This window comes from Dromaius novaehollandiae, chromosome 6 (assembly GCF_036370855.1).
Source record: "Dromaius novaehollandiae isolate bDroNov1 chromosome 6, bDroNov1.hap1, whole genome shotgun sequence".
In the NCBI taxonomy this organism is placed as follows: Eukaryota; Metazoa; Chordata; class Aves; order Casuariiformes; family Dromaiidae; genus Dromaius; species Dromaius novaehollandiae.
The window spans coordinates 21,351,889-21,366,749 of NC_088103.1; the positions used below are offsets into that span (position 1 = coordinate 21,351,889).

Consider the following 14,861-nt stretch of genomic DNA (forward strand, 5'->3'; position numbering starts at 1 on the left):
ACAAAATGGGCCTTCCTTTTCCCTCACCTACTGTTAGTGTGTCTCACAAATGCTCTTTATTTTTCTTTCATTTCCTTAAAGTAAGAATAAAAAAATAGGTGTAATGGGAACACTTCCACATTTTCTGATAAAATATTTCACTTTTATTTTTGTGCCCCCAACTTTTCAATTTTAAAGGATACGTTGGGAAGAGTTAGAGAGAGGGAAACCATGAGATACCAAATGCTGTTTTGAATTTTCTGTGTAGTCTGAATGTGTATGCATCAAAGCTGCAGTGGAACCCTTCATATTAAAAGCCAAGCTCTGAGGAATGATGTACCATGCAATGAACAAGCCTGACGCTGCATGATGACTTTCTGAACAGCTGTAAGATAACTCTACTAGGATGCTAAAAGAACATGCCACTAGTCATGTGAGCAAAGTTTTAGAGGAATGGAGTCGCTGCTGAAGAGATCACTCATTCATCTCCCTCAATGCCTGTTTTCCACAATCATAATGTTACCCTTGCTTGACAGATATACTGTATGGCAAGTCATCAAGGCCTTAGAACAGGACTTGACCCATTTCAGAGATTTCAGTCCCTCTTCCCTGGTGACTGTAGCATTAAAAATGGCAAAATTAAGGGAAAACGTTTTAAATTAACATCATTACCACGATACAAAAAGACATCCTAAACTGAAGGTACAGGCCAGAGAAACATTACCTTTCTTCTGCATTTGCTTTTAAGGTTTTGTTTTTGCCTGTCAGTGTTCTGTTTTGTCTTTAGAATAATTGAGTCAGTTCAATCTAAACCATTACCAAAAGTGTTGGTTCAGTGCAACATGTGAAACAATTTTAAGTGGCCTTTGCATTTCTTCAGATTTAAACTCGCATGTGATTAAGGTAACATTCAAAATTGTGCAGTGGTAGTTATGCATACATTTATAAAATAGCATGCTGTAAATTTATAGAAATACATAGCAAAGACAGTATCCTTCCCACGATTAAAGGATATAAATGCTGTATTCCAATCTGGCACTCCTTTTGGAATTAGCACCTAATTTTGCATTTTGTTATTGGCTTCTTGACCTACCTTTGAATCCAGTTGCATGGTTCAAACTCAGTTCTACTCCAAGCAGAAAAAATGCCAATGATTGGTTCAGCATGTGTCAGTGGACCAATGCTCTGTGTGCTTTTGGTGATGCCTTATTTGTGAACTGATTTTAATGTCAAGCATATTTGCCAGTACTAGTTGTTTCTATTATATGGACAACTTTTGGTATTCTGTCAAAGAGTTGATTTGAATTCCTGAAGATATAATGTAAACTAAGTAAATCTTTCAGAAAATTTTATGAACATCTTGTAACTCTCCAGTAATGTGTAATTTAATGCAATTAAGGAGTTCCCTGGCACAGTTTAATACTAAGAAAGTATTAGCATTTGTTTGAGGATTATATGTACACGCACGCACGCACATACGCATGTACATATATATATGTTTATGTGTGTGTGTGAGTGTATATGAGAATATATCTGTATGTATGTTTTCCTCTGTGTGTGTGTGTGTATATATATATATATATATATATAAAAAAATATCTTTGATTTTTACAGGAAGCAGGGTAGGGCAAAATATCTAATGCATTTGCGGCTTAAATATTTTCTCTTGTTTTGGCCTAGCAGTATTAATTGTGCCATGGGAATAATATGTTCGTAGGATTTTCTGCTTTCACTATGTTCTTTTTTAATCCAAACACTTGATTGTAATCAGTAATTCTTCCCCATGTGTGTGATCACCCTATAAGACTGAAGAGAAATAAAGAACAATTTATCTTTTGCCCTACTTTTAATGTACAGCCAAAGTGTTATCAATAATCTCATTGCATTTTTTTTCCCTGGGTCAAGACTGTTAACATAAACTAAGGCCTGTATTAAATCCCTTAAATTACCTTCCAGCTGCCTTGTTATATATATAACCTTGCCATTAACCTGCTGCTCTTCCTCTCCTCCCATCCAACACATGATTATAGCCAAGATGTCCATCTACAAGAGAATGAAACTGGCATGTTGTTTTGATTGCGGACGCTCTGAGCGTGACTGCTCTTGCATGTCAGGCAGTGTACATAGTAACATGGACACCCTTGAGAGAGCCTTCCCACTTTCTTCTGTCTCTGTTAATGATTGCTCCACCAGTTTACGTGCCTGTAAGTTTTAACACCAACACATGCTGTTCCATGTCTGTGGTGTCTGTGGTATCATCCCCGTCTTGTGTCGTACATTGTAGTTCTGTGAGTTTTACTGGGCTGATGCTTTTAAAAAAGTCAAACCCAAGTTTTAATACATCTCTTATTTATTTTTTCTGTTGTTATTTATTATTGATATAAAAATGTAATTCATTACTTTGCTTTATGTGCTCTTTAGGAAGCATGCTCTTGCAATAGCATGTGGGACCTTAGTAGTGCAGTTTGGTGACATCTTTTTTATTGAATTCATACAATATAAATGGTCATTAATTAAACAGTACGGTACATGCTTTTTAATGGTTGGAGGAACAGGTCTGTGTCTAAATCTGACCGGTGCTAAGTGGGCAGCTTTAATAGTGCTGGCACTAGAACAGCATACAATGGCAGTGAATAAATATACAGGACACAGTTTAGTAGCAGAACTGTAGTAGCTGAAACTGTGTTTTATATTACCATTATCTTTAGCTTTTTTCCTTCATTTTCAGTAAGGCGGGACCTTCTGTCCAGCAATGAAACCCCAGAAATCTTAGTCATACCTTTTGTAGTTCTTTTGAGTAGGGTTACCCTGATGCAGACTTCCTGACTCCTCTATATTCTTTCACAAACTACTTCTGCATAACAAGAGTCAAGCTCTTTTGAAAGATCAGAGATTGAGAGGGAAAAGAAATTCTCAGTAGCTGTTAATTCCTTGGTCTCCTGGCTGGGATTCTAAAGCTACCTTTATCAGTGTGTTTTCAACAATTGAGGAAGACTGTTAAAGAAGATGATGATTTTTCCTTTACTTATCCTCTTCAGATGTCCATAACAGGCAAAACTATGTCTCAGGACAGGAATTGTTTTCCTTTCCCTATCCTAGTGGAAAAGAAAAACTGACAAATAAATCATCAGATGTATCTAGAAGAAATATTAGAAGTTGCGATCAGGAAGCATGTCTGCTTTACCGTACGAGTCACGACAAATAAAAATACCATCCAGTACTAAGAGTATAATGTAGTTAGTAGATTATGCCTTTGATTGCCTTTGATGTCATGTGTATTGTGGTACGTAGTCCACATAGTGAATGACTTTGTTCTAACTATTTTGACGTTTGAACTATTGATCCAGAGTCAAATGTGGAGTATATACCAATAGTGTGATAGTATTTTTATGGATAGTGCACTGAATATTGCATCGACTGGATTGATTCTAATGGAACTTCTTAGCAATTTTGCCAGAAACGCTCTTTCTGTATATGTATATAAGCATTCTGAATGTCCTTTTTCTCTGCTTAGTTGCAACTCACATATCACCTCAGGGGAGATAACTCCCGGTATTAAGTCCTGTTATAAATTGCAGGAGTTTTTATCCTTCAGAGAGCCTTGTATGTGAGTAAGATGTCGCCATATTTGTTTGTTAAGAATGGTGACTGAGAAGTTTTCCTGGATTGAGAGTTACTGCAGAGGGTGTTACTTACACAACTGAACAGCCTCTGTAACGCAGTGTCTGGTATTGTTTGCATTAATACAGAGTAGTACAAAGAGATTATGTGGTTGGGTTCCAGCACTGGTGTTAACAGCAACCAGACAGGGCTAAATGAATATGTCCCCTACAAATGGGTGAAATTTCTGCCATCAGTAGTGTTTGGCAAGGAAAGAAAAACCATAATTTGTAGGTTTACTGTAGCTTTCCAGTTCACTTAAGACCATACAGAGGTGGAAAAGAAAACATTTTTGATTGTGTTGCCTGCTGAGCCAAAAACCTGCTGTGCATGATATTATTGCCATCAAACACAATACTATTGGGAAACATGTTAAAAATCTATGTTATATTCAGAAACATAAGAGATATTGACAGCTTTGAGGATTTTTAGCATCCTGTCTTTCAAGGGCCTTTTCCCCCCTTCATCACTCCATCAAATCAAAAGAGATCTCATTCTTCCCCTTGTGAGACTACCACCTTTGACTGCTAATAATAAGTAAGAAAAAATCAATACCAATTCAAGCTCTTTACAGACCAACATAAGCCTTTCTTTTCCAATTAAAAAAAATATATACATGTGCAAAATTTCACTGGCAGGGCTTCAATAGAAATCACTGTGTTTTCCTTGCAGTGCACAGAGGTCGTATGATGCCCATCTTGACAGAGCTAGTTAACTCAAAGAATGGTGGTGAGAGTCAGCTTTTCATTAAATATGAGCAGATGTGAAATGTAGAGTGTTTGACAATTAGAAATGGCAGCAGCAGGGCCCCAGAATCAAAGTGAGGTCAGATTGGTGGATCAGATTACCTCTCTTACATTCTTTAGTTGTTCTGAAAATCATTTTGAATTAGTGTCAGTGGAGCCATGATGGGTTTTGCCCTTTGTCTTTTATTCTAGGACTGTATTGTTTCCCCAGACACTCATTAAAGGTCATTATACTATTACAGGGCTTGCTTTGGTCGTAGTGCCCCAGTTGGGTTGGTGTGCTTCTACAATTGCTTAATGCCTTTCTTTCATTTTTTTTCTTTGGGTTTTGAGGGCAGGCTTTTCTTTTTAAAGGTTAATAAAATCGCTGACTTCTGTGAAACTTCTTGAAACAATGAATAATTTTTGTAAGAATTAACACTGTTTGTAAGACTCTGGTGTCTAGTAGAAACTTATGGCAATATCAGTTTACATATTCATTGATGTATACAGCATTTAGTGTACTAATTGTATAATCTGTAGAGAAAGTGACACTTGCAGTATATTTTCCACTGTGAATGAAAGAGTTTATTTCTCTGTATTATTGTATTAAATTGCCTGCACTTCCAGTGAATGAAAATCACATTTTGATTAAACACAGTTACATTAAAATAGCTTTTGAGTTTATAGACAGCTATCTGAAAAAATAGAGATGATCTTTCTAAATGCAAGGAAATAGATTTTTTTTTTTTTTTTGTCTACGTATTTTTTCAGGTTTAGCTCCTTTTGGTGCAGCAGTCAAGTGGTCCAAACATATCTTGTACTGGAGAGACAAGTGAGTTAGAGTAAAGAGAAGCACTGAGCCACTGAAAAAAAAGATGGGATGGTCTGTACAGTGAGGTTATATTACTAATAAGTGTGAAGCCTTTGTTTAGGTCTGGGGCAAATCCTGGGAGTACCATTCAAATGATTAATTGATATAGACAGAATTTTAACCCGAACCATTTAATTTCTGTGTTGCTGTAACATCATATGACTGCTGCTTCTCAGGAACATCAGAACTTCACGTTCCAAATGGAAACCTTTCCTACACATGTCAAGTTTTTATGCTGTGCCCACTACCGTGGGACTCTCAGCTTCCAAGTGCAGGGGGAAGAACATTCTTGGTAACTAGACCTAGACATATGTAATTCAGTTTGTAAGAAGACCTGCTTTGGTGTGCTCTGATTATTCTGAGAAGCATTATGCGAAGGCTATGACTTTGGTGAATATCAGGCATCTCCAGAGATGAAAAACATGGGTAATTATCACTATACTTTTAATTCAGGCAAGTTGTAGATAACAGAGAAAGCTTAACTTTTCAAAGTCGGCACAGCACACATCTTCCTGTGTGTTACCTGAGTTTAGAACCATCCATCCCATATCCGCTTTTCTAGTGCCATCATGTGGCTTATGCTGAACAGACAAGTTACCTGCTGAGTCTTTGTCAAAGGTCCTAAACAGCACATTCTGCAAGATTAGAAGAACATTTTACGTAGGTTGAGTTTGGGTGGTTGTACACGGTGATGAAGCTATATCTGGCATTGTGGACAGCAAGCAAGGGCAAGGAACACTTAGCCTCCACAAAGCCCCTTCATTGGCTGGTAGCTTAGGGCAGTATAGACCTTGCCTATGAGTCTTTACAGCTTAAATTAAACAACCAAACTCTTTAATGAGAGTTGAAATGGCATGTCACTTACAGATTTAGCCAAAGAGAAGAATGCGTAACACACACAGATTGGCCAGGATATCTAAAACTCTTGGGTTGTGTAACTGTACTTGGACTTTTCTAGGTGAGTTGACTATAAAATTCTGGACTTCTAAATGATACTGTGAAAAGACAGCATACTTTTTTATTTTTCTTAGAATGCAATAGCCATATTATCTGCTTTCCGCAGAATAAGACTCACCTACTGCTTCTCTGGTCATGAAGTAGCCTAGAAAACAATAAATACTTGCTTTTCTGGAATAGCTAAGATGCAGGAAGGCCTGCGTACACCCTGCCAAAGACCATCTTTAAGTACTATAATTTTCTTTTCATTGTATAGCGACAGTGGTTTCCACTTTACTAGATGTTAACGTACACCACCTTGTAGTATCTAGGGACTTAGAGCCTCTCAAATCAGATACAAGTATGATCCCATTTTTATGTTATTTATAGTAGTCTGAAGAGTGAGATACTAAGTGGGATACTGACATGGCTCTTAACATCTTTTCCAAGCTGTGAGAATTTCAGGGGGGCCACAGATGGGATGAATGCTCATTTGTTCGGTCAAATTATTAATTTTACTTTTGCTGCATAGACACATTTCTCTTTAATATAACCCACTCATCCCTCTGTGGTCATATCGTTTCCTCTGTATCCTGCGCAAAAAGCCAACTGCATAACCTTAGTGTTTTGAGGAAGGGGAAACTGAAGGAGTAAACAACTGTTCGGATCTGCTGGGAAAGGAAAGAAGGAGATGTAGCCCCTCAGGGAAGAAGGAGCTTATGACCTCATAGGGTTGTAAGCAAGTGATTATAATCAGATTGTTATGTTTTTACAACTCACTTTTATGGAATGACCTCACCTCTATATACTAGAGAATGATAGCTTTATCTTATTGTAGCCTGAAGATTTTTTTTAATGAGACTAATGTAAATGGACAATTAGAATGAGACATAGTGTCAAAATAAATTCTTATCAATTCAAAGCCACAGAGAAGATAAAACATGCAGTGCTATTTACAACCATCCAATATTTGTGAAGTCAACCACTCTGTGGGAAAGAGATTGATTTACATAAACCTAGTTCCAAAAAGTATTCTTTTTTCTACACTTGACAGATTTTTACTTCAGTTAAATTAGTTCTCATGCAAGTCAATAAAATTACTTGGATTCAGAGTTGTGCTCCTGAGAACTGAAGTAGCAGTGATATTTCCTCTAAGCACCTCTACAAGATTGCATGTGTCCTTTCAAAATACCACAAATAATGTAAAAATGAACACCTGTGTATGTTTTAGGAAGTGTTCAGTTTTACAGAGAAAACAGTGTTTTGGATAACACAGTTAAGATACAAAGTCCAATTCAGGGGAAAAAAATCAGGCATATCACAATGTATCATCTTAATGTAGTCTGTAGTCTGGATAATGTACAAAACCAACTTATCTTCATTAGCCGCCTTCTTAGAATGACGTACTGTCAAGAAAGCTGCTATTACCAAAACTGGTTAAAGGGGTTTTGAAGCATATAAAGTCAGACAATGGAAAATTTGAAACAGAAGATACCAAGGTCAGAAATTCCTGTGCTGTTGTATAGAGGTTCTTATGCCATACCCACTGATGTGAAGTCAGTGCTTGTGCAGGCCAGAGATCAGCCAGATTTGCCGCCAGCTCTATACCGTGTGGTTTTGGCAAATCAGAAGTCTGTTACCATGAGATCTGCTTTTCTAAAACTGGAAATCTCATAATTACTCTTCCACTTTCAAACTTAGTTTATATTTGTGATTCTGCCTGACCTACTTTCTTTCCTTCTTCTTGTGTGCTTGTGGCAATTGCACAAAAGATGCATGCAGGTGCCCCTGCTGAAGAAGACAGGATGAATTGACTCAATCACAATTTTAACCAGTGCTCCAGATCTACTGGTTGGAACAGCAATTTCTCTGAACCAGCCCTTGACCTTGTTGTGTCTGCTTCTCTCTCACTTTTGATTTGCACACCTGCAAGTGATCACCTCCGTGGTGCAACTCTGCATTTTTCTTCATTGCTAACATGGAGATAGAAGTAGTGATGAGAATGGGCTGATGTATACTCCTCCTCCTGACACTCCAGGCATCTATTCCAGCATTGCTTTCTATAATGAATGCAGTGGGCCTTCTAAATTTCCTTTTCAAACAGTGAATAGAAGATATTAATTACAGAGGGGAAAAAAGTAAGATGAAACAATAGATATTTTACAGTAGGTGACTTTAAGTATATAGAGTTTGACTCTTACAGACAAACAATGAATCCCTTTTATTTCTGTATGTTTTAATAGAACCTGAGTGCTGCTAAATTATTTAACTTTCTTTTGGATATAATGTGAGGATATAGATGAATAGTGAGTCTTAGAAATGCCAGAGCGGAAAAAAGCCAAAAAAGCCCTAACCCAAGTTGTTCCTTGTCAGCCAGGAGACTGGTAAAAGTGAGACAATCTGACTCATTACACATGACCAGAATATATAAGCACATGCATTTTCAAATGAATTTTGTGATGGAATATGTACCACTAGGCTGATGAGAGGGAGCTCTGCCCAGTTTGTGATGTCTGTAACAAGGAGACAAAGTCTCGCATCACCTCAGGATGCAGGCACAGCCAAGTTTAGCAGCAAATCTTTTGAAGAATTGGGAAGGTGGGGGAGAGAAAGACCAAGAAGTCTGCCTTTAATTCCTTTAGGCCTTTAGTTTGAGTAGTTTTTCTTACCAGGGTCACTGGGAAGAGACTAGTGAGTGGCTTGCTTTGATGGGGACAAGCTAGAAAAGATGTTGTCTGCATCCTGTGGAGTGAGTTTAGCAGAGGGCCTTATGCAAGGTGACATGGAAATTATGTTTGCATTTTTATTTTCTGAGTGTGGCTGGTTGTCATGAAACTCACCATGACAGTTTCTTACCACCAGGCAGCAGATTCTTCCTGTTACCTCCTTGGTGTGGGACAGATGCTAGCCGGTTAGCTCTCTATCTCTACTGTTTCTGAGCTATTTCAAGCGACAGATGCCAGGGCTGGCTTGGTTTCCACTTGAGCATTTCTGTCATAGTCCTGCCTTGAGCCCAAATTCTGACCTTTACTATATGAAATAAAGCACTTGTGAACAAGCAGTGGCTTGATCCAGAGCAGGCTTAGAGCAAATGTCAAGTGTCAAGTCAGTCTTCTGCCTCCTTGTTCCACCTGCATTAGGAACCTAGATTAGACCCTAGACTACTGCGCTGACTGCCTTAGGCTTTATGGGTCTGGAGAGACATAACTTATTAACAAAGAGTTATTAAATTTTTATACGTTTTATAACACAATGTAAATGTCTTCTATGAATCTACATTGTATTCATTATCATTTAAAACGTTAATTAAGTCAAAGTTGCATTTAATTTAGTTCTAAATGTGCCTTTGGGAGGAAGCTTTTAGAAACAGCTGCAGGATTGAGAAGCACATTGATGCTGGAAAGTTGTTCGCACTGCTTTTCAGGGTAGGTCCCCCAAGTTGATTGCCATTTGGAGTTTTAGCTAATTTGTTTTGATGTTATTGGGCATGGTCTCAAATTAATATTGAACCAATAAAAGCAGAAAGCTATCAGCTCATGCTAATCACAGACACACTTTGAGGCATAATCTGTGTTCTTTTCAGATTGCTTCCAAACTAAAATGAATGCTTGATCTATAAAGCTTGTACTACTTATAATCCTGGACTGCAATTTTTTTCCATATGATGCTCTTGTTCTTTGGTTCCTTTTCTAATTTCAGGGGAAAAGATATTCTCTGACTTGAAATGCTGTCCCTCACATTCATAGAAAAAACAATTCCTTTGGCCTCAGTCTTCTACATTTCATGTGATCTGAAATTATTGTAATATTCAGTAGGAGGTGCTTATTGTAACATGCAACAGACTGCAATACAGCATCACCATATAAAGTGGAATACGATGTATTATACCAAACTGGAAGAAGAACCCTCCAAAACCAGTTGAAGTGCACTTGCATTATATATGGGAGTTTTTTTGCTGTTGATGCATTTTAATGTAAAACAAGACAAAGGAGGAAAAAATCAAACATAGTGACACCACCGTCCAACTATTCAGTTGAGATCCCCAGCTTATTTAACATATGCATGCTTTTAACCAGGTAAGTAGTTACGTTAACTGGTGTGACCACTCATGCACATACTGTGTGCTTCAGTAGCTTCTCGAATTGGAGCCTGAGGGAGCCAACCTAAAGTTTACTAAAGGCATCAGACAGTCCATTGAATTAGAATCAGAGAATTTAAGATTTTATCAAATTCAGTGTAGGGCAGTGGCCCAGCCCTGAGCATGGAAACCAGGAGCAATTTGCAGGACAATTTTTTCTGGGCCATCATGTTTTCTACTGAGTACCTAGAGCTTTCCCAGGTATTTGTCCACGCCAAGACACAAACCTCATGAATGTTTTCTGTGCTACATAAAAAGAGGAGATTGTTGTCACATAACCCTGTGTGTCATTCATGAAGTGCCTCCCAAAACCAGCATTCACCCTATATCCTTGCTTTGATAGAGATTATAGAAGGGCAGGTGGGGTTAAACAGAAGGGGAAAGAATTTAATAGATTAAAAGAAAAAATCATAGATTTTGTTTAACATATAAGTTCTTAAATATGTTGAGAACATACATTACAACAGAGTAAACTTCAGTTATATATAATATGATAAATATTAGCTATTGATTCAGATTCTTTACCAACTTATGTTAGCATGCCTTTTTGTATTACAATGATTTAGTTTTCGTTTTGATATTTTATGTGTTATTGAACACTATTGCTGTGTTTCAAATTTTATGAATGACTTTAGGAAGCATACTGTATGCTGCCTCACACATACAGGCTTCATTGATACTGATCAGATCTTGTTAGCACAGTACAATCAGTTATTCTAAAAAGAGTAGGAAAAGGGATTACTAATGTGTGGCTGGTGTCGCCTGGTTGAAAATTCATGTGGATATTTTAGTTTGACTAGAAATTCTAGGCCAGGCAAATCTGAAACAAAAATGGCGCATGACCGAGATCCCAATCTTGACTAATCTACTGACTTACTATTGCTTAGTGACTATAACACTTTTCCCACCCACAGTTTGAGATGTTGTATTCTCAATATATTATATTACACTTTGTGTTAAGAAGTGCTTTGAGATCTCTGTCTCGAAGTGCTAAATATCAGGTCGTGTGTCCTTTTGACATAGTGATTCCCCTCTGGAGGTCAATTTTCATGTCTTCTGATCTTTGCTGAAGGAGGTCATAAACAAATGGCAAGGAGGAGAGGAAAGTGAAATGGGGTGCATGACAGAAAGAAAGGATGTGGAAATTACCAGAACTGCCTTTCTGATGTCTAATTTAGGCAGGTTTTGAAAGGGGATACTAGTTAAGAGGGCATGAATAGGTTCTAGTTATCTGCGTCAGCAGGGAAGAATCTCTTTTTAGATTTCTGAATAAAATTGTTCAAAAATCATCTACAGTTTTTAGCTATTTCTGAACTTTAATTGGAATGTAGACCATGTTTACTATGAAGAACTGCTGAATGAAATCCAAGGAAGGCTTACAGCATCTCTGAGATTTGTCATGCAATTTCCTTTGTTTGTTCTTGCATAAAAGATGTTGTTTGCACTAAATGTGTCACCATCTCCATTGCCATGTTCCTGACATTATCTTCTCTCGCTAAACTCAGTAGCGATATGTGTTGTTTGACACAGTAGTACAATATGGAGAGAGCTTTTACAACCCCATAGCTGTGCTATGGAGGAGGACTAGCAATGAGACATGGAGATTCTCCTCTTTAGCAAACTCTTGCCGGAATGGACTAGCGGGTTTGTCATCCAGCGCTGTAGATGATTTATTTTGTATAGTACATAGTTGATCCCATAGGGGACATATTGCTTGGATTTTTAGTAACAAGAAAAGTTTTGATATACGGACAACAACTTAGAAGTCAAGATGAACGTTTGCCTAGCTAATAAAGTTCCATAGGCTAGTAAAACTTACATTCTTTTAGCAAAGAATAAAAGCAATTACATGCTTTAAGCCTAAAGCTCAAATGATGCTTATTCCTGTTCCCTGAGTAGCATGAGGTAAAATCTACAATCATAAACTGATAGTATGTTTCATTAACAATGTCATTTGTCCCATAATTTTTTATTCACTTTTAGCTTTATTGGAATTATTTCTGATCTGCCAAAACATGTGAGAGGACAGTCAGGTTCTCTGTGATCAGCTGATCACAGGATGGCTGGCTTCAAAGAAGTACTGCACCATGTATTTAGAATCACAGGTTGTGAAAGTGTATACAATTCACCTGAGGCAGCAGAAGGGTGAAAAGAAGTGAGATTCACTACTGAATAGAAGAGGCTGTACTTTTCTGGCTTCTACAGTGTAGTGTCTTTTATGACATTTGGGAAACATTTCTGAAATTTTCAGTTGTCATACTAATATTTCTCACTAATAATGGAACTGGGTTCATAGCCAATCTTGACCAACAAACTTGTCTTGTTTTTGATATGAAATGCTTTCTTTTTACTTCATTGTGCACAACCCCAAAAAGCTTTCCAGTGTTAGGGCAAAAAACAAAATAGCAAAATGCTATCTAACTTTTGGATGTTAAGTAATGCTTTTGGTATTTCATTGAAAATATTTATCTTACTATGTGGTGTTGCACACTTTCAGAGTTTCAAGTTAAATTGTAATTTTTAATGAATTATATTTTGCTTAAACTGAGGTGTGAAAACTTTATTTTTGTGTGGCGTTAGATACAAAAATCTGCTGAAAATTAAATCCATTTTCATTTGATAAAGATTTAAATTTCTCTGGACTGCTTCATAAATTCTGGCTTTTTTTGCAACAAGAGCTTGTGTCCCATAGCAGAATTATCCAAGAGGGGAAAAGCTATCTATCTATCTATCTATAGAGCATTTCATTGTAAATATTTTGGTTGTTTCTAGTCAACAGTTTCCCTGGCCTTGGTAACAGGATGTACCTTTTTGATTTCTTATTTCAGACATGTAATATGTCCCTTTGGAGGAAAGATGAGAGAACAATAGACTTGGGACAGATGTTAGTCTCATCACAGGTTCTGCAGTGATGAGCATAATGCAAGATCTGCAGAGACTGGAGTCAACAATGTAATCGTAACTATTTGACAAGATCCTTCCATACAGGGAGTCTGGCTCACTGGCATGTTATAATTTGGAAAGTTGTGTAACCTAGGAAAAGCCACTGGTTACATTTTGAACAGAAGTAAATGAACACACAATTTGCAGTGGCAAAGGTGACTCAAACCAAGGATCTATGAGTGCATAGTCTATGTTAGCCTGATATAACATAGGTCTGAAATTTTGCAAGAGTAGGAACTGGCATTCTTTTAACCAATTGGTACCATATCCTTCTACATGTTATATGTTATATGCCTGATCTGTGAACAATAATCATTACTGTAGAAGTCTGCCATTCTTAGAATTCCCTACACTCTTTTCCAACAGGAATTATTTTAATTTTTGTTTCAGATCTCCCCATGACCATCACTACATGTTCATTTTTTTACAGCGTGGTCTTTGGAACTTTTTTATTTGTTCTCTCTGAAGGATTCCTGAAAATACTATGTCCTGCTTAAATGAAAATACATCCTCTGTTTTTGGATTCGAGATTTCTAGTGTTATCATGTCTAGTAGCTGGTCAATCTTTGATAGTCTTTTTGGTTGGTTGACTGAATCTTTGGATGCTGAAGCTCGTTCACCCACAGTTTCAGCTGGAATTCTAACAAATAGATCAGCTCTTGGTTGACATTTGAAATTGTAGGGCTAGCTTGAAGGAATGCAAGAATTGTTTCCTTAGGCTCATATATTCAGCCCGAAGACTCCAACCCCACATACTCCTTAAGAAATATCCTGAAGTTGTCTCTTGAGTTCCACAGATTTCCTCAGCAATATCCTTGAGGTTTTCCCATGAAGAATATAAAATCTGTCAAAATACACATTTGTTTTTAATCTGCCTTTAGCATATGAATCTTTTGTCTGCCCTCTTCTTTCTCCTTAAGCAGGACAAAATAAAATCCCCAGAGGCAGAGCTCCAAGCAGTTTGCTCTTGGACGATGGCTTCCTTGACATCTGTCAGTGTTCCCTGAGCATTGGATTTTTGGATGCTTTCAGTATCTGACTCTCAAAACATCTGGCAGCAAAGCTATTTTCAAATGTATTGACATCCCGTGGCATTTGTGGTTGATATAGTTACTTTTAGGGTAGTAACTGACCCATAAATCTTATGAAAGCTAGTATATCCTCTTTCTTCTGTGCATTGGAGAAAGTTCCTCCTCCTCCAGGTGACTGTGGACTTCATTGTGAAATTAGTGTAGATAACTATAACAGAAGTAAGGACAGGACCTAGAGTGGTCAAAGTTCCCTGCATCATTTTCTTTATTGATTTGTTGTTGTTCAGTCTTCTTTCCTCCTTATCATGCTTGCTGTTTTGAAAATGAACATTCTCTGTCTTTAATTTCATACTCACAGATTTCTCTGTGATTTCTCTGGTATAGCACTGAGCACTGCAGGTGTTCTGCAGGACATGCCTAATAATCTGAGCTGCTAGTTCAACACTATGACAATCGTATGACCTATTGCAGTCCTCCATTGCCATTTTCCTCTCTTCTGGTTTCAGTGCACTATTTGCTAACAGTGCTGGGGTTGCTGTTAGGCTATCTTCACTTCCTCTAGAAATGTCCATATT

At 37.5% G+C, this 14,861-nt stretch overlaps 1 protein-coding gene across 20 annotated transcripts in view; it reads left to right on the forward strand.

Annotated features, from left to right (window-relative positions):
• Nucleotides 1–14,861, forward strand: part of KCNMA1 (potassium calcium-activated channel subfamily M alpha 1) — a 536,645-nt gene that overhangs the window by 441,945 nt on the left and 79,839 nt on the right. For 5 of the 20 annotated variants that reach the window (XM_026116842.2, XM_026116843.2, XM_026116835.2 and 2 more), the window contains one exon: nucleotides 2,010–2,183. The exons of the other annotated variants lie outside the window; for them this stretch is intronic. In XM_026116842.2, coding sequence (XP_025972627.1) covers nucleotides 2,010–2,183 — 174 coding nt within the window. The remainder of the gene's footprint in view (nucleotides 1–2,009; nucleotides 2,184–14,861) is intronic. 20 annotated transcript variants of the gene reach the window in all.